Below are 25,366 nucleotides of genomic sequence, written 5' to 3'. Positions count from 1 at the left end.
GAGCGCAACAAAGGGAAGTGTGTAAGGCAGCTTGCCTCAGAGATGTTTGAGTGTAAAATCCTCAAGGGGGAATGAAACCTTTGAATGATCTTTGAGGGGCAAAGAACAAAACTGTCAGCATTTAAGTATGCTGGTTATTCTAGCAAACTTTCAAAGTAGTTTTAAGGTTACTCCAAAGCACTGCAAGAATGTGCAGTCTGTATGCTTGCACCCCAGAAGCTCAAACAGCATATCAAGTGGTCTTCAGAGAGGACAAGAAGTGGTTAGTGGCAGAGACTCCAAATCTATAATCTGCTCCAGGCCCTCCTCTCATTTCTTCTAGCTCCAAAGAAACCCAAAGATAGATCTCCTTCCCCTCAGCTAGGAGGCAGAAAACATCTCCATCAGCAACTTACAACTGTATACCAGCCCCCTGTTGTCTGTGACCTTTGCAAAAGGTGTGGGTGAGCCTAAAGTGTGCCAGTGGGGCAGACTGGTTTTTTTTGCCAGCATGCAGTTATTCTGTGCTGAAGAGCTGATTTATGCCATACCTTAGAGCAGATCTGTCACAGATTGAGAATTAATCTCCTAAGTGATTCAGGGATGAAAAGACATCTAGCACGGCAAGAATACCTGGAATGTAGCTTGGTCCAACCTGTGCTCCTGCAACACTGATTCATCCTTCCCCACATCAAGTCATACCAGGGAGAGTCCTGTGGATAGTTTTATCTCCAAGACATGTTAGCAGACTGAGGAAAAAAACTCAGGATTGCTTTGGGATGGGGCAAGTGGAATTCCCTATGAACCCATTTAATGTGGTTTAGAAATAAACATCTTTTCCTACTGTAGGCCTAACCTTGGATGGATTACATGAACAAAGAGACAATTTCTGATTTATTTAGATTATAGTAATGCCTGGGGCTATGCTCTGGGCAGAATACCACAAAACATATTTCCCTTTCTAAAAAACTAAAAAAAATGTCTAGTTAGTAGACACCGAAAAAATAACAAAGGGACAACAGAAGTTGTCAATAAAGCAGATGTCCTGTCCCTTTCAGCCTTGCTGTCAGCTACACTTACTCACTGGAGTTTCAAAACACTATAAAAATATTACAAGATAAAACACTGCTAAATAGTGTGAGCAACTTCCTCCCAAATACTGCATGACTTGCCCAGTTCTTGCTTCAGCTCTGTCAACAGTTGTGTTGACAGAGCTGAAGGAAAGAGCAGTCCTAGGGATCAGTTTTCTACAGGCTGATTCACAAGCAGGAGTTGTTTAGTGATTGCTTCAGATGCTTGTAGCAATTTCCATCCTCAGCCATCAACCTCATTTTTCTCTTAGGTGTTTCTGCCCTCCTATGGGGCATCTGGGCTGTTTGTGTAACAGGAGCCGAACAGCTTCAGTTTATCGCTCAGTGAATTAAGACAACCCAAAATTGATGTTAGGTTACCTTAAAGCACCAGACATAATGTTTGGTGGTTTGGCAGTTGCTGTGTGAACAGTTCCAGCATACTTCTAACCAAGGGAGAAACTGCCAGGAAATATAATGAAATGAAAACTGGGAGCAGAAATCTCTACCTCCACCTCAAGCCAAGCCCTTCAAATTCACGCACTAGGCACTAAACAATACAGATCTTGCCTCGTAAACACATGATTCTCTTGGAAAGGAGTATACTGTGGGGCAGCGTGGGGCAAGGATAACATCCTAGCAAATGTCTAACCAGCTCAGGAGAACAAAAGAGAGCATTATCCCACCAGAACTGAACTCTGAAGGTGACTTACGAAAAATCTCTCTGAGGACTGCAGTACTACTATCTTACCTGGCTTTGCAGATACATGTGGGTCAGTGAAGCTTCCTGTATGACTGCACTGGCCCTGTCTTCACTGCAGACAGACTATCTCAGCCTGTCTGAACTAACTGTCCTTCTGAGCAGTCTTGGCCATAAAGAGCAGTTCAACTAAGGAACAGTGCTCAAGGCACAGGTAGTGATACTACATTGCCTCTCAGGGGGACTCCCAGAAAGATTCTGGAGAACAACAAGGAACATGTCCATGGTTAGGTAAGAAAACCTTTCCCCAGTGCCTCATCCTAGACTCTGCTGGGATTAAAACTCTGTCTAGCCTATTCCAAGCAGCTAAGGCTCATTTCTCCCATAGCAGAAGAAGGCAGGGGGTGGGGGAGTGCTAATGCTTTCTCCCTATCTTAAATATCAGTCAGTCTGTTAAGGGTGAGGGCATCCCTAAGAACCAGCTGAAGTCACAGTTGTATGGGGCCAAGAAGGGTAGAGGGGGATTATACAAACAGTGGGGAAGGGCCTGAAAGCTGTATTCAGAGGCCTGTTGGAACATAGTAAGGCCAGCTCTAGCAACATCAAAGGCTACAGCAAGGAGTTAGTTTATACAGCTCAGTTAGTTGGATTAGACCCTTCATTAGGATGCAGAACAAACCTCTTCTTCTTGGCAGAGAGGATTGAGAAACAGAATAAAAATGGAAATCGGATCTGAGCCCTGAATTCCCTATTCAGCACAAGTTCCTCTTATTTGCGTAGGAACTCTAGTTTGCCTGGCTTTGTTTGAAATAAAGGTAACAGGAAATTTCAGGGCAGGATGAGGTCAAGGTCTCTTGCTTTGGGGCCAGCAAGCCCTGGGAGGACTCCTGAGTCAGAACACCCTGTCCTAGTAGGAGGACAAGCAGAGGGGGAGAGCATTTGCCATGGGGTACCAGCAGTACCATCTCTCTACAGCTGCATCTTCAGAAGACAAACTCAAAACAGACTTTGGAAAAGACCTTTCTTACTTTGAGTTGAACAAGTAGTTGTCCTGCTATACAGAGTCATTGACAGTCTGATACTTGAGTGGATGCTTTTTAGCATGCAGAGCACCAGGATGGGGCCACTAGTCAAGCTTGTTACTTTTCCCCTAACATACATCTTTTGAGGAAGTTTCTGTTTTGTTTCAGAGTATTGCAGGCTAAGAGAACAAGATGATATGGTTTTGGGGTTTGGTGAGTTGTTTTGGTTTTTTTTTTTGGTTTTTTTTTGTACTGCCTCTAACTGGAGGATTATTTGCATTAAAATCCACAGAGGTCAGACAGAAAAGCCTGAGTTTGACCTCAATCACGTCAGCATGGCTAAGGGACCACTGGGAGGGTTATGCAAGTATACTGCAAATTTAGTTTAAGATCAGAAAGAAGCCCAAGAATTTAAAATAGGAATTAGTTATCTACTTACTGTATCATCATAACAAAGCATGCTTATGTGTAAGAATGTATTTATTGCTGGTCTCTAGAACTTCTCTTTATTGTGTTTTAAGAAGAACGAAGGAAAGATCACACTCTATTGGTTGGCATTTGTTTTACAATTTCATATAGATTTTTTTTTCTAAAACAGTCTCTGGAGTGAAATCAGATATATTTAGATAAAATATTTCTTGCCTTGAAACAGAACTGATTGAAATATTAACAAGAGTTAGAAAGATATATGCCTGCATTTCACTTCATGCTGTTGAAGCCTTTAAATCACTACATTAGACCCTCGAATTGTAATCAAAAAGATAATTTCCTGGATGCCATAGTAGAGGAGAAAAGAGACTGCCACTTATAAGCAACCTGTGCCTTTAATTATTTTATTAATATTGCAAATTGTAACTGACAGAGCAATTAAGGTTGAATATTACCCTAGGAAAGCAGCCTGACCAATGTTGATGATCCTGTTAAATACATGGAATTCAGCTTAACAGAGGAAAAAATAGGTTCCTTGTGGTTTATTTCATTAAGGTGATTTCCAGAATTCCAGTAGTGATTGCCACATCTTTAAAACTAAACTTAGTAACAGACAAAAAGACACAGCTGCATTGGGATGGTGAGGAACTTAGAAGATTTTGGATTCTGTCATGAAATGTCCATTGCTGAATTTGTTTAATTTGACCTTAACTTTATCCTCAATGAGATAATCCTACAGTCTCCCTTCCTCTGAAGCATGTCCCTTGGATTTCTTTAAAACCCTCGTATCTCTCCGGGTACCTTCTGTTGCACCACTGCAAATCTTCTACATGCACTTAACATTAAGGGGCTCTAATTTTCTTCACTCTTATACCTATTTTTCATCAACATAAATCCATTGACTTTAATGGGATTGCACCTGACTTGCTCCAAGAAAACCAGACTGAAAGAATCAGCCTTGTAGTGCCCAAAGTCATATTCAGTATTCCAAAAGTGACAGTTTAATTATTGTTTTCTGCAGAAATAAATTTATTTCCCTTGCCTTCATCTCATAAGACAGCACTGTTGCTGCAAGACTTAACAGACAAAGATTCTAAGCATGACATTATCTCCCTTTAACATTTAAACTGCAATGCTGTTCAGGAATCTACATGACTAATTTTTAAAGAATTACAGCCACAGATATTTTTTCCAGTTCTTCCTTTTGCTCTTAAAAAATAAATCAAACTTTAATTTTCTGCCTTTTTTTCCTCCATACACTGGAAAATACTTAGGATACATTTTGGCAAAACTGAAGGAAATGTGTTAAGAAAAAAACTTATTTGAAGCCAGAGAGAGCATCAGAGATTTGCCATGATGTTTTCCCAGTGTGAGGCCTGCTATTCACATACAAGGAAAAAAGTAAAACTTTATCTATGTTATGGAAGGCAGCAATATAGATGCTGGAAAAAAAATATTTCCTAGCATAAGCAAAAGGCAAGCACACAGCTGCAAACATCATAAAGTAACAGTATTTTATCCACTTAAACTGCTCTTTCACAAATCAAACTACAGGATTCCTGTCAAGTTAAAAATCTTACTACTTAAGTGTCTCCTCCCTTTCATTCTGTTACTACCTACACCCTTCATTGTTTACAATAAGACAGAAGTCTCATCCTATTGTTTTTGACTACTTCTTCTGTTGTTTGCTCTGTGTTGCATAGGTGAAGTTTCTACACTGAAATTACAAAAGAAAACTAGTAAAAGAATGTGAGCTTCATTTCTTGCCTTGACTGTAGTGTACAGCTTGCCAAAACTAGGGTTGAGGTTTGCTGGAAATTTAATTAGTTTGAAATTTAGGTTGGTTCTGAACCAGACAGGAATCTTTTCTTTTTTTTCTTTTTAACACTCTCCTAAAGACAGGAATGGAATTAAGCTAACTGAGCAGCTGCAAACAGCTTGGGAATTTCCAGTCCCTAAATGACCTTCTAAACAACTACTTACAGGAAAGAGACTGTTAGCAGAAGAGCAAGCCACATTAGTTCTGAGGTCAGAAACACTCAATTTTCAGCAACCCCTTCCCCACAAAAAATATCTGTGCAATGTGGCAGAATGTGGCATGCTGTTCAGAACCAAAACTTTTTCAGGCTCATAGAAAATGTAAAACTGCCTCTCCTCCGGTCCACTGGGAGAAAAGTTAAGTCTCATGAGCTACATCTGGATCTGTAGAAACCAAAAGATCTTTTATCTCAAAATGATCCATGGAAGGAGGTACCATGTCACTATGATTTAACTCCCCTGATGAAGTAAAAGCAATTGCAGGAGAGAAATCCACTCCTGATAATGGCAAGTGTGAGGAAAAGATTTCGAAGTAGTGAAGTTTGGTGTATACTGACTGCTCTGACACAGAACTGAAAACTCTGGAGGCATGCATGTAAGGCATCATGGGCCTTACAGCCAGAGTAACACCACAGCAAGGTACAGAAAGCCATGCTTTCCATCTTGGGCCACATATGATCCCAAGTGGATTTCACTAGTATCACTGAAATCCTCCAGAGTCAACTGGAGCTCTAGCTCAGTGACTTTAAATATTGCACAATGCTCCTTTCATCTAGTAGAGATGATATAGCCTTTATGATGATATAGCCTTTACCAGAGCATATATTGCACAACACTTACTCCTTCTTTCTCTTTCAAACCCTGTTAGATAAAGATATTTTTTCAAGCATGAAGAATTAAATCACTAGAAGAGACAATTAATTTGAACTAATGTGAACCCAGTTATTTTACAATTCACTTGGCAGGACAAAACCAGGTGTATGAGTATACATAGAGTGAGGACCACCAACACAGATATGGACAGAATCTATCCTTTTTCATTTGTTTTGATCCCAAGTGTCTGTCATTCATGGTGGCAGAACTCTACCTTTCAGGTGGCTGTGAGGGAAGACAAGCTTCCTAGGACTGACTCTGGCAGGAGCATCAAGTGCAGGGCTCAGCTAGGGTATGTGCTTTTAGAAGAGAACAGCTGATTCACACATTGGAAAATAGCGGGCAGGTATATCTGTGTCTGATAAGGCTAGTCCATTACAAGATTTCTTGTGTGCTGTCTCCCAGTTCAAATTCTGTTTTACCATTTTACACATAGATAGAAACACATAGATAGAAAATTCCAGAACTATCCAGTGGACATCTTAATAAACAGTAAGAAATGTGTCTTTAAAAATGCCACAAGAAGCTCATTGCTTTCTCTGTCACTGTGACTGACCTAACCTATCAATGACACTCCTAACAATTAATGGTTGCATCAGTGACAACCCTGGATGCTGGTTGTACACACAGTGCCTGTACTCACAGTTTTCACAGCGATTCCCTGTGTAGCCAGCCAGACAGGCACATTTGTAGGTACCACTTTTGTCAAGAATGCATGTTCCATCATGAAGACATGGAGATGAAGAACAAGCTACAAAAGAAAAGCAAGAACATTCATGGTCTCTCATAGCATAGGAGTCCTATCTATTTTCCCTCATGAAGGTTGTGTGTTGCGGTGAATTACATGTTCTAGTTAAAAGTTAGGAAGATACAGTAAAGGGCCTAATGCATGTCAAAAAGCCTTCTGCTCTTCTTTCTTACTTACTGGAAAGAGGGATGAGCAGTTCTTTTCCCAGCATTCATCATTTACTCTTACCATTTTCCTTTAACTGCCGTTAAGTGGTGAGAAAGATTTGTAGAAGAAAAACAATTTACAGCAAGCTCTAACAGTGTTTAGAGCTTAGTCTAAATTAAAGTAGTTTAATATCATCCCAAATTTCTCCTGCCATTCACCCCAGAGTTTAGGGATAAGTTCTGAGATCCATGGTTCTGGCAGGTTTTTTTGGGTCTCATATCTTTTCACCCCAGACTTTGGGAGTTGCTTTGCCCTTGAGGAGCACTTCTTTGGTGTAGTGTTTAGGAAGCTCTGAATAGTTGTGATGACCCTAAGTCTGCTGAAGAAGCTCTTGCACACCACAAATCTAGCAGTGATAGGCATAAAATTGTACCTATTGGCATAAATTAATATCAGAATGTGCAATTGTGCCATTTAATATGAGCAAATTCCACTGTGCAATAGAATCATAGAAACATAGAATGGTTAGGGTTGGAAGGGACCTTCAAAGGTCATCTAGTCCAACCCCCCTGCAAGGAGCAGGGACATCTTTGACTAGATTAGGTTGCTCAGAGCCTCATCCAACCTGGCCTTGAATGTTTCCAGGGATGGGGCATCAGCCACCTCTCTGGGTAACCTGGGCAATAACACACACACGGTTTTTTTGTGCCTGCTCTAAGGGGACATGAGTGAGTACAACATAATTTATTCTCAAAAATACAAAGAAATCATTTCCACTTAGATTATTTTCCAAACTGAATGTAGGTTTTAGCACACTGAAAGTAGAGCAAAAATCTCAAGACTTAGATCCAGTTTAAGATTCAAGTAACTCCAACACCTGAGGAGTTCAGGATCTGATGCCCTGCTTCAGTTCCATCTTAACAAACAAGACTCTGCAGCAAAGTTCACATCTGAAGCCACACCAGAAGTTGAGTTCAGTTTCAGCTCACATTGACTACAAAACATATTCCTTGACATCTTAAAGAATTATCCAAGCATACTTGTTAACTTACAGATTAAACTTTGAAATCATAATTGCTAGAAAGGTCAGCATTCTAATTCCTTTACAGATCATCTTTGTCCTTTCATGCTAAATACACTGATTACTTTGGTTATAACAGAAATATGAATCTTTGTACCAGCTGCTGAGTGTTGGAACCACAAGCAACCAGCCCTGAGGGACCTATGGTGAGGCTGTGTATGATTACATTTAAAGCATTCCCTCTGAGATAGTCCAGAATGACTATCCAGAATACCAGAATCAGCAGTTTTCCTTGGAAAGACTTCACTTGAAGTATAATCTTTGAGTCTGTTATATCCAGACAGCAAGAGATGACAAATATATAGATACCACATATGGATTTCTCTGGAGGTTTCACATGGTACTGTAACAGCAATTCATACATGGCTGGGGAATGAATATTTTCCAGGTCTCACTGAAGACGAAGGTGTGACTAAGGACAGTATTTCATTGATAAAATGAATATATATGTGGTAGTTGTACTGTATCCAACTAATGTAAACTATCACTGAAAAAGAGAAGAAGAAGAAGCAGAAGAGCCTGTACACACTGATATTTTGTAGTCACTAGTTTGAAGCCAGTGAACTTTCGGCTTTGTCCTTGCCCCAGCTTTGTCTCATGATTCTGTAAAAGTAAGCATGTTAAGCGAACAAGGATAAGTGCCAGATACTGTCCTTGAAAATGCCTGATACTCAAGAGCACTAAATATTTTTCTTTTCAAAGGAGTGTTGATTTCCTGGCTTCAGTCAAACAACATGGGACGTTACTTCAAAAGGTTAAAGCCCCAAAGTTGCATCAAAGATCACTAGCTTGGGGGTACAGAAAGTGTTGAAACTGAAATTCAGTAATAGTCTTTCATCTAACTAGATCCAGCATATAAGACCCTGATGCCTCCCCATCTAGCCCCCCATCTTTCTCATCTGAAGTCTGCTGAGTGACTTCTAGTCACTCATGCCAATTACTGGTCCTCATTTGACACCTGGCATGGGATGGGACCTAACACCTCCTTCTAGACCAGCAGTGCAGCAGGTTATGTGGTTTTGTTCTTTAGTAATTACACATGCAGTGACCTTTCTTAAAGGGGATATAGGCTTTGCAGCTTAGTTTGTATCGATCAAAACCTTTCTAGCAGTTGAACCAGTGACCTCCATGCAGTCACTGCCACTGTTTCAGCAAGCTATGACTTACAAGCCAGCACAGAGGTCAGACGAAGGGAAGACAGAAAAGGAAGGAATTCATTTCTAACAGCACAAGATGCTTCTTCAGTTCTCTCCATTACACCACTAAGGTGCTGGGGACATCAGATCACCTCCATGGCTTCATCCACATCCTGCAAGCACAAGTGCTGCTGCTGCTCTCACCTGCAGCACAGGGAATTGCTCTAGCAAGCTCTATTCAATCTCTTCCAAGGAGCTCTGTTTTTCCACAGTGCTGTGCACAGAGGGAAATTTCAGGGGAAATGCCTCAGTTTGCAATGTGCTGCCAGAGCTTTCAATCCTGTGCTGCCCCTGCTTTTAATTCTACGCTGCCTCATGCACGCTGTATTCTTCCCCTAAACTGTCCTACTGGCCAGATTAATGCTTCACATAAAAAGACACTGGGAGTTTTTTAAAAGCCTTTCACTGCAGCTACACATTAGGCCAGAACAGCCTCATAATAAAGTGCACAATAAGAACTCCTCACAAACTCTAAGCAGCCCTTTGCAACGTGCTCTGTGTGGATTACCACACACTTGCAGCCACCCAGCCTCAGAATAATTACCACTAAAAACGGGGCGGAAATAAAGTGCTCAACAGCTTTCGAATACCAAGTATTCCCTGCTGGGCAGAGAAAACACAATCAATTCAGCTTGCACCATATGGAAAATGTTAGTTCCCTGAGCGTGGGCAGCCCTTATGCAACATAGACCACACCACGGTCATTTGTTCTATATCACCTCTCCTGCTGGAAGCCCAGGCGAACTATCAATAGCTAACTGCTCCTGCCATGTTACTAACAGGTACTAAAGGTAGCAGCTGAAGAATAGGGCAGGCTAAGAAGTGGTATAGGTACTGCTTCCAGCAGTATGCACACTTCAGATCGCTAGTTACACCCCTGATCATTGTTAACAGCTGATCCACTGCAGGTCTGTGGATTCATATAAGGATTATATAAACTAACTAAACTTCCTGAGTCAGATATACCCTGGATGGCCTCATGAAATGTGGGTCACCAGGGTGTGTGGAAGGCAAGTGATGATGGGTCACAGATCCTGCAGGGTTTATCTATGGCAAAGCAGCACACTTTAATTAGCCTTCTGTGCCAGGAGTACTGTGGATAGATTTGACAAAAAAAATTCCCTGCATAGCTAAATAAGGAAGATCCAGGAAGAGTGTAGAGGCTGCTTCAAATGCAATGGCAAAATGAGGAGCCAGCCACAATTTCAATGTTATTTTACAGCCAGAAAGAAATGATGGAAAGCAGCGTGGGGGACTCAAGCACTGAGTACTTTAAAAACCTCAGGAATTCTGGAGCCCTGCTTCTGTCATTCATAACACTGAGTTCATCACAGAATGGGAAATGCATATTTTTTTTTCCTTAGAGAAAATAATCTGTCTTCTGTACACACTGTTGTTTTTTTTTTAAAGCCCTAGTGGTGTGATACATGAGCCAACACAAGAGTCATGTCAGGGAATTTTCACTGAGCTAATTATGAGGTTTTGCATCAGATTTTTGCTAACTGAGATAGTGACTCTGTTCCTCCACAGAGCACTGAGCAATTCTGCAATTGCAGATACACATGCTCCTTCCTCTATTTCCTTCTGTGCTCTTAGTTCTCAGATTCAAAGAGAAAGGTCTCACAAAACAGCAGCTTTTCTGTGCTGGCTGTTGTGCGTTTTCTTCTCACAGGTAGAAGGAATTCAGTCTGTGTTAGAAGAGCCTCATACTCACATGCCATCTGATGGCTTTTGAATCTTCCCTGCATTGACTTTGTGTAAGTTGCTGTTGGCAACACAGCATGAAAGTTTATAATGAAGCAAAACAGGGAGAGAGATTAGTGAAACTGAATTAATGAGAATGAGTGGCATGTTCCACTTTTCAATTATTTTACCTGTAATTTCTTCAAAGACAGCATGAAATCCATCAAAGTTCTTGGATCCATCAGACTGGAAGAGGACATGGAGTGAGGACCCAGTGCTTCGGATGGGAGGTGGCCTCTCATTTCCACAGAATTTCTTAATTATTCGGCTGTCCAAATTGTCCCCATCGCGAACTTCCACATAGTCATACTGGCACATGTAGTCAAACTCCAGACTCAGCATGGAAAATCTTGGGAAATGAGGACACACAGTCAGACTGCATACTCTTACCTGTTCAACCTGACTCTGATTTATTTGCATGTCTTGTTATTAACATAACTGTGCCTTCCCCCTCCTCAGTAAATACACAAGTCCCTAACCACATAAAGTTCCCCTCAGTTCATCTCAATTTTTGCATCATGATCCTTGGAATCCAGCTCAGCTCTACACAGTTGCGCCATGAGTATATTTAAGTGGCAGAACAGTGAAGTCCGAATTGAAGTCACACAGTCTGTTGACATGCATCAGATCCCTAACCACACTACAATGTTAGAACTTTCATCTAGGGTCAGACATTGTAGGGGAAATATTTCTATTGTGGCTATCTGCTAAAAACTTCTATTTAACCTAAATAAAGTTCTAAGTACTGAAAGTAACAGTATCAAAGACCAAGGCTCTGAATGTTATGATGTCCAGAAGTCAGCGATTAGGGGTACAGGGAAAGCTTGGGGATGTAACAGAAGCAAAAATAGACAGAGAAAGGGAATCTGAAACACTACAGCACGTTTTGCATTAAAAAGTAAAATGGTAGTAAATCCCCATGTCTGGCACTTGCCCTTCTTTTGAGGGCAGAAATAAGAGACAGGAGTTAGTGCAGAAGGAAAATATTTAAAGCCTTTTCCCACAATGTCTGTCTTTCCTAGCTTTGATCTGGCCACTGCGTGAGGCTCTTGTTCGTTAACAGGAATGTTATATGCTGCTGTTTGAATGCAGTGGGGCACAGAGCCAAAGCATCCCACCAGAATATGAATGAGAAACAAAGTGAGAAACACCAAGTGCCTCTGGAGAATGCGCAATGGGCAAGGGTCCTGGGCCCAGTCTTGGTACAGCAGGTAAGAATGATAAAATCTGGGCCTGGGAGAGGCCATGCTACTAGCTTTTCTGTAGAGTATTTTATAAATTAAACTTCTTGTGTACTCAACCTTCCTGAGAACTCCTAATGCCACAGACATTTGAATTTAGGATTACACTAAATTTCCCACATTGTCTATTCCAGTGTGGGCCTAGTGATTTGTAAAGACTGCATTTTCACACCAAAGAGGTGAGACAAATTTTGGATCTGCTGCTGGATCTCACAGTCTGAAGAGGCAAGAGAGTACTGGAGCCTATTTTCTGCTCTTCTCTTCTTGGGATTCAGGCCTCCATGTTAAGGAGGCCCCCATGTTACATGAAATAACCTTTCTTTGACAACTCATGAGCTGACTCAAGAGGCCTCTTCATTCAATCACCTTTGTTTAGGTCGTATGGTTGGTTTTAGAGCATCAAGAGTACACTACATAACAGAGAAATGAATGAGCAGTTGTAGGAAGCTACATCAATGGAGGAGAGCTCCTAAATTTTAAAATAATCTAGTGGAATGTAGAATAACAAGAAAAAATTATATCTGCTTTTAATATGCATTAGAGAGATTAATTCAACTTAGCTTTGCATAAAATGCATGAGTTGAATTCTAGTATCTGTCACGTTTGCCAGATACATCCTCACAGGCATCAGGTTATACACTACATCTTCAAAACATTCTGTCACTGGCAGATCATACCCCAGGGACCTACCCTTATGGAAGTTACAGAGCAATACAAATTAACCCATTCATCCTTGTCATACTTACTGTCAGGTACAGGACTGTCAGGCTACAGTTTATCCTGACTCAGTCCTAAAAATATTTACTGGTTCTCTGAACTGGAGCATTTCTGATTAAAATTAAGTATGTGTGTAAGAACAGAAGAAAAGTTTCTGGGATACCCACCATGTAATGGGAGCAGTAACACTTATAGGTGTAAAGGTAAACTCTGTCTAGCAGTGTGTTCCTGAACAAAGAATATCAAGAGATACTCACACAGAGTGAAGGCACAGAGCCATACACAGAACACTGCTTTTAATTGTTTGCTTGCTCTGCTTCAAAAAATTATGAAAACAGAGTGGAAAATGTGAAAGGCTTAGGGGATTCTGATTTGCATTTTATTTAACTTAGGATAGAAGCAGGTACACTGTACTGATGAGACAGGATCCCATGATTAAGACTCAGAATTGGCAGATGAGGAAAACAGCCAAAGTTTTTCAAAATTTCTTGGCTATGGGCCAGTGGATGGGGCCCTTTACAGACCACAAGGCCTATTGCTGTTTAAATCGCAGGTACAGGCAATGCCATGAACCTCAGTTCCCTCACCTGTGAAACTGTAGCTATATCGTAATTCTCTTGGATATTATGAAACTAAACATGCTCATTTAGTGCTACAGGTCACCAGATACAAAATCGAATGCAAAGTATTGTCTTGATTTCATCAGTGCCTGCAGTGTGAACACATTCACCAACTCTTCTGAGGAAAGCTTCTAGCCAAGGGAAAATATGTAAAACTGCATTTCTGCTGAGGCGTTAAAGAAAATGATTGAAAGCTGTGAGCTACTTCTACTGTGGTATGACATCCTTGACATGGCTCGGCTGAGGGAGTGTATACCTCACAATCCAAAGGAAAACAAGGCTGGAAAAAGGCAGAGAAAACAAACTACCACCACAATCTGGGCACCATTTATCAAACAGCTCTGCTTAGCCAACCCCCAAAGGACTGTGTGCCACAGCTTAAAGCAAGGGAAGATTTATCTGTGCTCCTGAGATTTTGACTCTTCCTGCCCTATGTAAGCAGAGACAAACCACTTTGTTCCCCTTCTGTATCACACTGTCCTCATCTCTGCCCTCACAAGCCATCAGAGCAGCAGCAAATAGGATTTGTGCAGAGAGAATGAAGAAAGGAGTTGTTAGCAGTTGTGCTGAATCAGCACAACGTTGTCTGTGCATTACAGCTCTAAGCAGAGTTCACACCCACAGAGGGGATCAGCGTGTTTATATCAAAATGCAGTGAAGGCAACAGTTCAGCATGGATGGCAGACCCAGGAGGAAGATTCTGGTGACCTGCCCTTCTGTGTAGGAATGGCCTAAAGGAGAAGCTTTAGGCTAAATGTAGCAGTCTTTCACAGCATCTAACTAATGAAGTACTTCAATGGCCAGCTTTCAGGAGGTCCACCTTGAAAACCTAAGCTGATTCAGAACACACTCCAGGGTTACCTTATGTGAGATAGATACAGGTCCTCACGTTCTGTGTTTGCCCTCCTTCCTCCTATGCCTCCTGACTTGCAGGCTGGCAGGATTAAGTGTGGACATTCAGTACAGCTCCTGACGCTTCCTTAGAAGTGCCATGTCATCTGCTGGGATCTTTAAGCACCCAGGCATCAAGCTTAGCTCAGGTTGGGCACAGGGCTTTAGGCTTCTCCAACACTATCCAGCTCAGATAAAGATAGTTACAACAGCGGGCTGGTAGCTCAGGCTGCCCTTTTAAGAGGCTTTCACAGCTGGAATGTAACATTATGTCACAACAAGGAGATGCTTAGTATTGTGTGTGTTTGACTGTAGGAAGGATGGAGATGGGGAGAAAGAGAAAGGCACTCTCTGCAGGATGCCACTCATGTTAAAGGTTTGCAACTTCTGGTAACAGCAAAGGTAAAAGGAGTTAACTGTACACATCTCAGATGACACTAACATGTTCCTACAGGGCATATGCATGGCCCTCAGGGTCTAGAATGGAGGTCTGGTTTCTCCAAAGAGTTAGTACAGCCATTAGCTTACTTTACAGCATCCCCATTCCTCTGCCTTGAAAACAGATGAGAGTCACCTTAGCGCAGCCACAGCAAGTACCGCTGCTCAATCTAGCGTCCTTTGTTAAAACAGCCTTTCCTCCCTTTCCTGTACCTTGTGCCTGGTGCCACCTGGCTGTCAACTCTTTACTTAGAGGTGGGTGCATTCATTACTGATGTGCATGCACAGGATCCATTTCTACTCTCACACCCACCCCTGTAAGGTGAAGACAGGGTGACACCTGTAGCTCCTGAAGCACTTTTTAAGCCTTAGCATTGACAAAGCCTTGTTCAGAACTGTAAAAAATCCCAGGTTACCACCTCTCTGAGCTTGTGCTGTGCAAATCATACATCTAGCCAACAATATCTTTTAAAAACAAGGTAAGTACAGCTCATACCTGCTGAGACTAAGGCAAAGTTATGTCATGAGAACACAAAACTCCTTCTCACAGCATTGCTCCCCTGTGTCTCCTACACATGTCTGCAGAATGAAGGGGCTCCAAGGCAATAATTGCAGCTGCTCATAACTACACAATAAGATTGCATTTGCAAGTCTGAAAACAGGGTATTAGTGTGGGAATGCCACAACCTCTTCTTTTCTATTCAATTCATTTCTCTTCCTCTTATTAAATATTAAGTCTCTCTTTAAACATACAGGAAGAAATCTGTTTATGTATCTAGCATAGTCCTTTTGCCTGGGCTCCAAAGCTGGTGAAATATTGATGTGAAGGCTTTAGCTACTGTTTTTATTATATTAGCTAGTCAGTTTTGAATACAATTCCTTGCCAAGCTTCCTGCTGCATGTGTGAGCTCCCTGCTACGCACTCATGTAAACAGTATTACTTACCCCAACTAGGGACGCTCCTGCACTAAGCAGGACATCCTATCAAGAACTCTGTGGGTTAACAGGTCTAAGTCTACACAGGTTAGAGAATCAATCACATCCTTTAGACATAGGAATGGTAAGAGGAATAACTGAGGCTCGTTCACCAATGTGAAACGGTGAAAGAAATGAGTGAAAGAGTGAAAATGAGTGAAAACAAGTAAAAGAAAAGTAAGAGAGGGAAAAATGTAAGCTAAACGCAAGGCAGGTCCCATGGGCAACTCTCTCCTAGCATGAGACATCATATCAAAATGTTCCTACAGCTTTTCTTCAAAAAACATCTTAGTTCAGCCTGGTACACTCTTCACAAAATATTGGGTGCTTTGGTGTCAAAGTCTCAAGGAGACCTCTAGAGAGATACATTGTGTCCAGTATCCAAGAAACTCTCCTTAGCATCCAGCTGTCCTAAATGGGAACTGAAGGCACAGCACTGACAATGTGTGCAGTGGCTGCCCACCACAAACTAGACCAGGGAAAGAGCTGAGGTACTAAATGCAAAGTGGTGGCAGTACCTTCACTGCCCTAGAGCTCCTAGCTGTTGACCCTCATTGACTCTTGGTGATCCCCATACCCCAATGTCCACTTGAAACCAGTGCTGGCTAAAAGTCAGTATGACTTACCGTAATTCAATGTTAAATCCAGCTTGAACATGAATAGTCCATTCGCATCGTGCATTCAGTGGGTAACCCTCCAGCAAAATCTGACCTTTAGAAGTCCGAAGAACCTGCCCGCACCCTGGGAAGAAAAAGCAGTAAAAAAAAATCTGTGTGAGGGACCTTCAAGAGTCATTTGAAGAAAAAACATGTAGAAATAACACCGGAATGAGAGGACAGGGTGGCTTAGGGAGATACACACTTTCTTACAAGGCAGTATGTAAAATAATGGGACAGCCACACAATGGCTATAAAGAGTAGTGACTCTCTTAGAGTATTGTTTAGGCTAAGAGCACTCCCAGAAAAGTTTTAGTTGATTGTTTCTCCCTAGTCTGCAACGCAGCCCAGTGAAACCATTTTTACAGCTTTTGCCCAACTCTTAGTGGGCTAATCAAAGTCCATCCACCCACCCAGCTGACACTCCAGCTCAGAACAGTTTTGATGGATCTCATGTTGATCTGTATAATCACTGAAGCTGATGGGAAAGTGCCAAAGGTACAAGGAACACTTGAATTAGCTCAAGTGAATGAAACAATGAGGGGAGGAGCAGTTGCACCCAACGTCATAGTTTCAAGTCCTTCACAAAAAGACTTGTGGAGGAAATAAAGATGGTGTATTCCTAGAGGAGACATCTATTTGTCATCAGAATTCACCACATCATCTTTACATGTAAATGCCACCATTCCAATGGAGACATATAACCATCACAGCTCCTCCACCAATGACTCAATCTAGCCCATATATAACATACAGCCCTCATCCCTTCTCTCAGGTTCATTCATATCCTTCCTCTCCTCCTGTCCCACTCTGCTTGTGCCACTCTCAGCTTTTCACCATACTATGAAATGTGCTTCAGTGCCTAGCATCCACAGAATTAGATGAAGTACTCTGGTAATTTGTGCCCAGTCTGAGAAAACCATCAGAGGACAACGACCTGAACAAACAGCAGACAAGGTCACACACTGAGGAAGCAATATCTTTTCATGGCTATCCTGCAGCTGTCCCTAGGCAGCTGTCCAGGAATAGTCATCCTCATTCCTCATCTTGGATGCTGAACATTTTTAGCCCAGAGAGTTCTCCTACCTTTGGTAACCTCTCCCTTTCATTCAGCTATAAAATATGGCTAATGGTATTTTCCTCTGTAGAAGAAGGAAAGTTGTATAGTGATATTTGTAGAGCCTTCTGTGATCTGCTAGCAAAATGCACAGCTAAATCATTACGCACCAAACAGAGCTAATTTATCAGTTTCTGCTTTCCTGACTACATCTTTCTGAATGGAGTCTTGCACATGGCTACATTCCCTGGTAAGTCTTCTGTTGCTTTGCCGGGGGATGAGACCGTATCCGTAAGCCAGAAATCGCAATTGAGTCTAACAACATCACCAAACCAGGGGACTCTGATAGGCTGCACACCACAGATAAGGAGGATACGTAAAAAGACAAATGACCCAGAAGACCTCCATAGCACCACTCTTGCTTCTTTTTACCTCTTCAGTTCAACAGAAAGCCCTGCTCCTTCCACCTCATTCCAAAAAGGAACCCTAAACTTTTAACCAGGACACAGGATGAATGTTTCCTACTGAAATAGTGAGTTTTAACACTCGCCTCAGAGCCCTTCCTTCCTTTGGGAAAAGAGGGTGACAGTGACCTGATTTGGTGAAGTACCAAGCGTCTGCGGTTCCCATTGATCTTAGTGGTTGGAAATCAGTACTGCTGCATTTGGTCTATGGGGAAACGTGAAAACTGCAGGTCAATTACTCCTCTTTCTTCTTAAGAAAGTGTTTCTCAAGTGAAATACCCTTTGTTCATTTACCCTCAGTTACCCTTCATTAAGCAGGACCCACGGAAACAGAAATCCTGCTCAGAAGAGTTCCTCAAGAGTGTTTCATCCTCCTCTGTGGCTTGCTTAGTTCCTTCTGTTAAAGGCAAGGATTAATGACTGTGCCCAGCAACCACATTAGGATTCAGCGAGTACAGCAGGATCTGCTGTGGTGCACATGATAATGCTCCTTCCCACAGCAAGAAACAGGACCTTGTGCTGCTGCTGGCTCCTGCCTCAAAAACAACCTGAAACAAAGATGCTAGAAATCTTCAGAGGGTTTGACAGGGGGCTTGGACCACCACAAAGAAAGTTTCCCTTTCGTCCCAAAGGGCTTTTAAGTTCCCGATGCCTTTGACAAAGGAAAGCCAAAGAACTGGTGCAAAGAGATACTTGTGTGCATGGCATACTAAACACACTTTTCTGTTTGCAGTGGTACAGCCTGAACTCTCTGAACACTGGTGCCAAGGAAGTAGGTTTGGCCAGCAAAGCAGGTGGTCCAGAGGCTAAAGAGGAGCCATTCAATGACTGCCTCCAAAAGAACGTTCTCAGATTTGCTGCTGCCCTTCTCTGCACGAAGCCCCTTTGCGATCACATCAGATCTGTGCTCTTCTATCTCTAGCCCTTCTAGCAGCAGTTAGGCTGACTCCCCAGACCAACACTTCAATCATCTGTTGATCAAAAGGAGTCTTTTCTCTTCCCATTCTGAATCTGCAGGAGACCTGGAAAGCTCTCTAAAATAATTTACATCCTAAACACAAATGCTGCCAAATTCTGCCTCATTTACAAAAAAATAATCCACTTTGGCAGAGTGTCAACATCCTTATTCTGTTCCTGTTCCTGAAAAAAAAGGCAGCTTTCAGGGCCACAGTAAGATTTCCTCTAAGGCTTGTTACTAACAGAAAACAATTTAGGAGACCTCTGAGTTGTAGCCCACAGAGACCCATGAGTCGATGAAGGGAGAGGTCCTGAGGAGACCTCTAGTCAGAACTCATTATCTGCTGTTCGAGTGCTACAGCATCGATGTGGGGCTCATTCAAAGGTCAAGAAGACTGAGCAGAGGAGAATGAGAGTACAAATGTTACTGGTATTTAGAAACAGGCTGATATAGGAAGGCAGCTGTCACTTGTCGTACCTTGTTGATACCTGTTGCTTGTTGGTCACCAGTATTATGTGAAACGCTAATGTTCACAAAGTCTTTAAAACTACAAATACTGTTGTTCGTCATGGGGACCACATTCGGACAGCAAGGCTGAGGACAGCTCTTAGGTAGCACCACTTTCTCCCTCACTTTAATGGAGTCTGTGTTCTCACGCAAGGTGATAATCACATGTTGACAAAGGCTGTTGGAGTGCAGGGTACAGAGGAAAGGGTCCTACAGGGTCATTTTTCTTCTGGTTTTAGATTCTGATGTGCCTTTTAGGGCATGATAGTCCAATTCAATAAACAGCCCCATTAGGAAACGTACTACTAGCAAATTAACTTTATTCAATGGGGGTTTTTTTTCCAAATAACATTCCTTTGGACTACCCTATACCATTTCTTGAATGACTTGGCATTCTGTGGCTATTTTTCAGGCATCTCCATGCATCCGGCTGTACCAGCAGACAGTACGAACTAGACAGCCCCACAGGCTAGCCCATGCTAATTCTTCCTTGCCATGGCCCTTCAGGCCCACCACCACTTTTGCCGACAGCTCCCAGAAATCGCTCCCAGGGGCTCACCCTGCCCTCACAATTGCAGGCAGCCCCTTGATCACTGCCCCAAGTCTGGGGCAGCACCACCAGCCCACGGAGCAGGACGGGGCACTCCAGGGCTGCTGGGCTGCCCCACGGGCAGGCCTCGCTGCTCCCCTTGGGGTAACCAGAGCCTGCCCCACAGCTGCCCCACCCCAGTGCGCTATTAAATAGGCATCAATCCTGCCCGTTGGCTAAATTGCAGCTGTACAGCCCTCTACACCCCTACACGCACCGCCATTTCCCCATCTGGCTGACAGGAGCAGCCCGGGGCCTCCTCCTGCGGGGCGGCCGGGTGCCACCTAGCGCCCGCACGGCAGCGGTGCCGCCTGAGGGAAACTAGCGCGGCGGGAGGGCGGAGCGGCGGAAGGGCAGTCCGCGCCGGGCCACCTCGGCCCAGGCCCGGGGCGGTTTCTTAGGGCGGTCCCGTAGTGAAAGGACGGAGCCGGAGGGGTACCCGCTTTTGGCCGGCCCCGGCACACTGGGTCCCGGGAGCAGGAGGCCCGGGCCCCGCGGCAACGCCTCCCGCGCCCCGCGAGAGGGAGACAAAGCCCGGCGCTCCCCGGGCGGCGGGGGCGGGCGGGCCCGGAGCGCTGCCGGGTGCTCGGAGGCTGCCTGGCCGCAGCTCCGGCTCTCTGCTCCGCGCCGCTCCGTGCACTGGGCAGCCGCCCTAACGCGTTCAGGCGTGGGCGGGGGCTGTGAAGCCTGCGGGTAGGGGCAAGGAAGGCGCGGGCCTCGCTGGGCAGGAGGAGGTAAAAATCTGGGGAAGAAGCTTCAGCTGGGGACGCCTTGCAAGGGCAGCTCTGTCAGGAGGAGCGTTCCTTTCCGGCCGCTCCGGCAACGCTGCTCCCCGCAGCCACTGGCGTAGTGCGGGGTGAAGCTTTGTGTGTGGCTTGTGCGCAGGACCGGCATGGTCAGGGCAGGTCATAGAATCATAGAAAGATTTCGGTTGGAAGGGACCTTTAAAGTCCAACCCCCCTGCAAGGAGCAGGGACATCTCCAACCAGATCAGGTTGCTCAGAGCCTCATCGAACCTGGCCTTGAATGTTTCCAGAGATGGGGCATCAGCCACCTCTCTGGGCAACCTGTTCCAGTGTTCCACGACCCTCATTGTAAAAAAATGTTTTCCTTATATCCTGTCCGAATCTGCTTCCTTCTATTTTAAAACTATTGCCCCTCATCCTATCACAACAGGCCCTGCTAAAGAATTTAGAATCATCTTTCTTATAGGCCCCCTTGAGATGCTGAAGGGTTGCTATAAGGTCCCCTCAGAGTCTTCTGCAGGCTGAACAGCCCCAACTCTCTCAGCCTGTCCTCAGAGGAGAGGTGCTCCAGCGCTCTTATCATCTTTGTGGCCCTCCTCTGGACCTTCTCCAACTGGTCCATGTCCTTCTTATGTTTGGGGCTTCAGAACTGGACACAGTACTCCAAGTGAGGTCTCACCAGAGCAGAGCAGAGAGGCAGAATCACTTCCATCGACCTGCTGGCCATGCTTCTTTTGATGCAGCTCAGGATACGTTTGGCTTTCTGGGCTGCAAGCACACATTGCTGGCTCATGTTGAGCTTCTTATCCACTAGCACACCCGAGTCCTTCTCCTCAGGGCTGCTCTTGATCGATTCTCACCCAGCCTGTATTTGTGTTTGGGATTGCCTCAACCCATGTGCAGGACCTTGCACTTGACCTTGTTGAACTTCATGAGGTTGACACCGGCCCACCTCTCCAGCCTGTCAAGGTCCCTCTGGATGGCATCCCTCCCTTCCAGCATGTCAACTGCACCACACAGCTTGGTGTCATCGGCGAACTTGCTGAGGGTGCACTTTATCCCACTGTCTGTGTTGCTGACAAAGATAAACAGAGCCAATCTCAATACCAATCCATGAGGAATGCTGCTTGTTAGCAGTTCCACTTGGACATCAAGCCACTGAATACAACTCTCTGAGTGTGGCCAGCTGATTCCTTATCCACTGAGTGGTCCATCTGTCAAACCCATATCTCTCCAGTATAGAGACAAGGATGTCATGCAGGACAGTGTCAAATGCTTTGTTGAAGTCCAGGGAGATATTATCAGTTGGTTGTCCCTTGTCTACCTAGGTCCCATGGGACATCCACATGCTTGCTAGCAGAGGGCAATGGCATTTGCAATATAGGATGAAGCAGACAGATTACATCCCCCAATTTCTGTGGTTGCGCTCCTTTCTATTTCTGAGATTTATTGGCACTCTGCCACTGGCAAGGTGCATGGGGAAGGCTGCAAAGTTCCAGATGTGATCCTGCGTGCAGGTACAGAAAAGAGATGCCTCCTCCTTTGCTCTCCAAAATGTGTTGTGCTGGCACATCAACTGGCAGTTTGTGCATGCTGTTGTTCAAAGGCTACTTGCTGGCTGCCCTCCAGGCCCAAACCCACATAGCTGTGAGCCTGCACCAGCACTGGGCATGTTTATAAGGTGCTTTCTGGACACGCAGTCTCTGCATGCCTGAGCCTACCATCAAAGCCAAAAGTGAGACAGATGTGAGAGCCAGAGCAGAGGAGCTCAGAAGTGTGCTGGGATTACAATTGTCCCCTGTACAGGGGGACAAGAGTGGAAGAGACAGTAGTGGTCTCTGTCCATCCTACCCTACCTCTGAAGTACGGCAGAACCACACAAAAGAGACCACATCCTCAGTGTCACACTGCTTCCCTCAAAAGAGCAAGTAGTAGGAAAAACCACTATAAGACAAAGGTCTGCAAAATTTCAGTATTGCAAAAATGTCCAAGTAGACTGCAGTGTGAGGGTGTATTTGCTTTAAAACACAAGTAGGCAGAGCAGGATGAAATATTCTGTAGGCAACCGATCTACTCAGGCAGAGACAAAGGATTAGATGAGCTAATGATTCTTTCTTGACTCTGCTCATATAAAAAGTGCCAGGGGAGCGCTAGCATCATCCCAGAACAAATAAGACTTGAAAGTGCTATCAGAAATCACACCGTAAACTGCAAGGGAATCAGTTTATCCACTTCTGAAGCACCAAGGCTGAGTTGGCCGTGTTGCTGAAACATGTTGATTCCCCATATTCTGCTGTTTGAAGCAATGATTTTATTTTGTTTGCTTTCATCTCTTGAAAGGTCATGGGCTGTGTTGGGAAAGCAGGTCCAATAGTTGCTTTAAAATCAGCAACTAAGAGGAGACAAGACTAAGATGTGTGGAATAATGGACAGAACAGAGTAGGAAAAGCAGACTCTGCTTTCATCCCTTTCAGTGAAATGCGAACAAAGAGACAGTCAATAAAAATTGAAAGAGGGTTGGTGAAAGGCCAACTTAACCGGTGGGAAACTGGTAGAGGAAATACTAGTCTTAAACTGTATCCAATAAGCTTATGGAACTCATTATCGAAAGATAGCATTGGGACCATCAGCTTAGCAAAATCCAAGGAGCAGGAGCTGTTGTATGCTGTCGGGAACAAAACCTTCAGATATTGCTACCAGAGCCTGAAACGCTTCTGGTCCATCACAGTGCTGTTAGCAGTTGCAAAATGCTGTTTTCCAGAGCTGCCTTGGAGTGCGTTGGAACTGAGCGAAGGAGGTAGGGAGCACTGGGACTTCCTTGGGGCTTGTTCTGCAGCCCAGAGGTTGAAGGAGGACAGAGGAGAAGCTCTTTGATATAGCTGTTGCCCTTGTAAATGTTTATGCTTTGCTGAAGGCCTCTAGGGAATCAGTTATGCTGAAGTATGTCTGAGAAATGCAGAGAACAGAAGATTTCCAGAGTCACAGTAGTTAAAGTTTTAAAATAAACCAAAACAAACCAGAAGTTCAGTAGGGTTGTAACCTCCTGTGACTTGGGTCCCGGGCCAATCCCTAGCAGATGAGCACTGGGAGAGTTTTCCCCACTGTCGATCTGCTTATTGTCTGGTTGTGTTTGTCCTGTCCTGCTTGTGCCCTTTGCAAGAGTCACTGTACAGGAATAGCTGGAAAGGCACAGCATGGCTCTGTCTCTGGCTCTGTCCCACCACTCCCCGTCCCCGACATGCCTCCCTGCCCGTCTAGGACACTTACTCATGCAGTCCCCTCCGTACCAGCCAGATCTGCACTCTGCACAGTAGATCCCCTTGATGTAGAAGTCGTCAAGCGTCCCTCCCCAGGAGCCATTGCGGCAAGACTTGCAGTTCTCAAAAATGGTGCAGCCTGAAAGGAGAGCCACTGCATTAGAGGAAAGCCAAGTGAATTGTCCTATGAGGAAAGGAGCAACCTCTCTCTCTTTCCCACAAAAATTGCCAATGATTAGTGAGTGCTGTGCTGCTGACAGCTTCCCCACTGTGAACCATACCCAACCTCCACCCCAAACCCTAGGCAGCTCAGACTCTGAGATCTGGAGCCAAACTCCCAGTCTGACTTGCCCAAACCTCTAAATCTCATTCCTCTAACTGTAAATGCCTGTCTCAGGTGTCTGAATGTGGATGCTGGTGCCGCTCAGGCTCAGCCCAGGTGATTCAGATGTTTTCTAACATGGTCCTGTCTCCTCCCTCTCTCACCTTTCACTTTGCCCTTTCTTCCTTGCTAGCTGGGCTTCCGTGTCATCTCTCCCTTCTTGCTTTGGGGATACGAATCATCACAGAGCACCTAGAAAACACTCCTGGTGTGAAGCCAGCTGCAATACCACCCTTTGGCAGCTCCCAATCTTGCCCAAGACACCCTGAGGACAACACTGCTGGTAGAAATTTTTTTTTTTTTTTTTTTTCTGGCAGCAATGCTACCTGCTGTGGGTGCACCTTGCCAAGTGTCTTGCTGTTGTCAGCAGAATGGCAGAGGGAGTTCCTGAGGAGATGCAGGGCAATCCCATGCCCCAGTGAGATGTGCCTGCCCTCACTGCTTCCCCTCCCAGCAGCTACCATTATATGCTGATGCCTTGGTCAAAGATCTGGTGTGAATAGTGGGGCCTTAAACATACCTGGGTGGATTAAGCAGGAGTCACACTCATTCTCCTCATTCCTGCAGCAGGGAATGGTGTAGCCCACTTTTTCTTTCCGTCCTGGGCAGGTGCACTCAATTTGGTCGTATTCGCAGCACTCCCGACACATGATATTCCACTCGGCGCCTGGGCAGTTTTCGTTGATCACTGTGTACTCTGGAAGCAGGGAACAGAGAGGGGGACACATGGAAATAATCTGTTATCTGCTGAGGATTGATAGGATCTATTATTCAGCAGTTTGTCAGATCATGTATAGCTTGAGGCTGGCCGAGGTCTTCAGCACAAGAAATCTCAAACTACGTGGTAACACGCGGCTGAAATGCCAGCTCGATTTGGGTATCTAAAGAACACACAGGCAGTTTTGCAGTGCCAGCCACAGGAGGCAAACAGACCAGAGGGAAGGAATATGCTCACTTCAGTCTTTTCTCTGCAAGGCTTTCCCACTTCTGTGGTGAGAAAGATAGTTCAAAAAACCCCACAGAAGATGACGTCACATGAGAAACTCTTCTTCAGACCACAAG

The 25,366-nt window shown here is 44.3% G+C and overlaps 1 protein-coding gene across 4 annotated transcripts in view; it reads right to left on the bottom strand.

Annotated features, from left to right (window-relative positions):
- PAMR1 (peptidase domain containing associated with muscle regeneration 1) overlaps positions 1-25,366 on the bottom strand; it is a 58,154-nt gene that overhangs the window by 21,176 nt on the left and 11,612 nt on the right. For all 4 annotated transcript variants that reach the window (XM_086748128.1, XM_086748130.1, XM_086748129.1 and 1 more), the window contains 5 exons: positions 24,825-25,001; positions 23,933-24,061; positions 16,315-16,429; positions 10,938-11,155; positions 6,535-6,642 (listed from right to left, as the gene is read on the bottom strand). In XM_086748128.1, the coding sequence (XP_086604254.1) occupies positions 6,535-6,642; positions 10,938-11,155; positions 16,315-16,429; positions 23,933-24,061; positions 24,825-25,001 (747 nt within the window). The remainder of the gene's footprint in view (positions 1-6,534; positions 6,643-10,937; positions 11,156-16,314; positions 16,430-23,932; positions 24,062-24,824; positions 25,002-25,366) is intronic.

Source organism: Chlamydotis macqueenii, chromosome 5 (genome assembly GCF_036417535.1).
Source record: "Chlamydotis macqueenii isolate bChlMac1 chromosome 5, bChlMac1.mat, whole genome shotgun sequence".
NCBI lineage: Eukaryota > Metazoa > Chordata > Aves > Otidiformes > Otididae > Chlamydotis > Chlamydotis macqueenii.
This window is presented reverse-complemented; position numbering and strand designations above follow the sequence as displayed.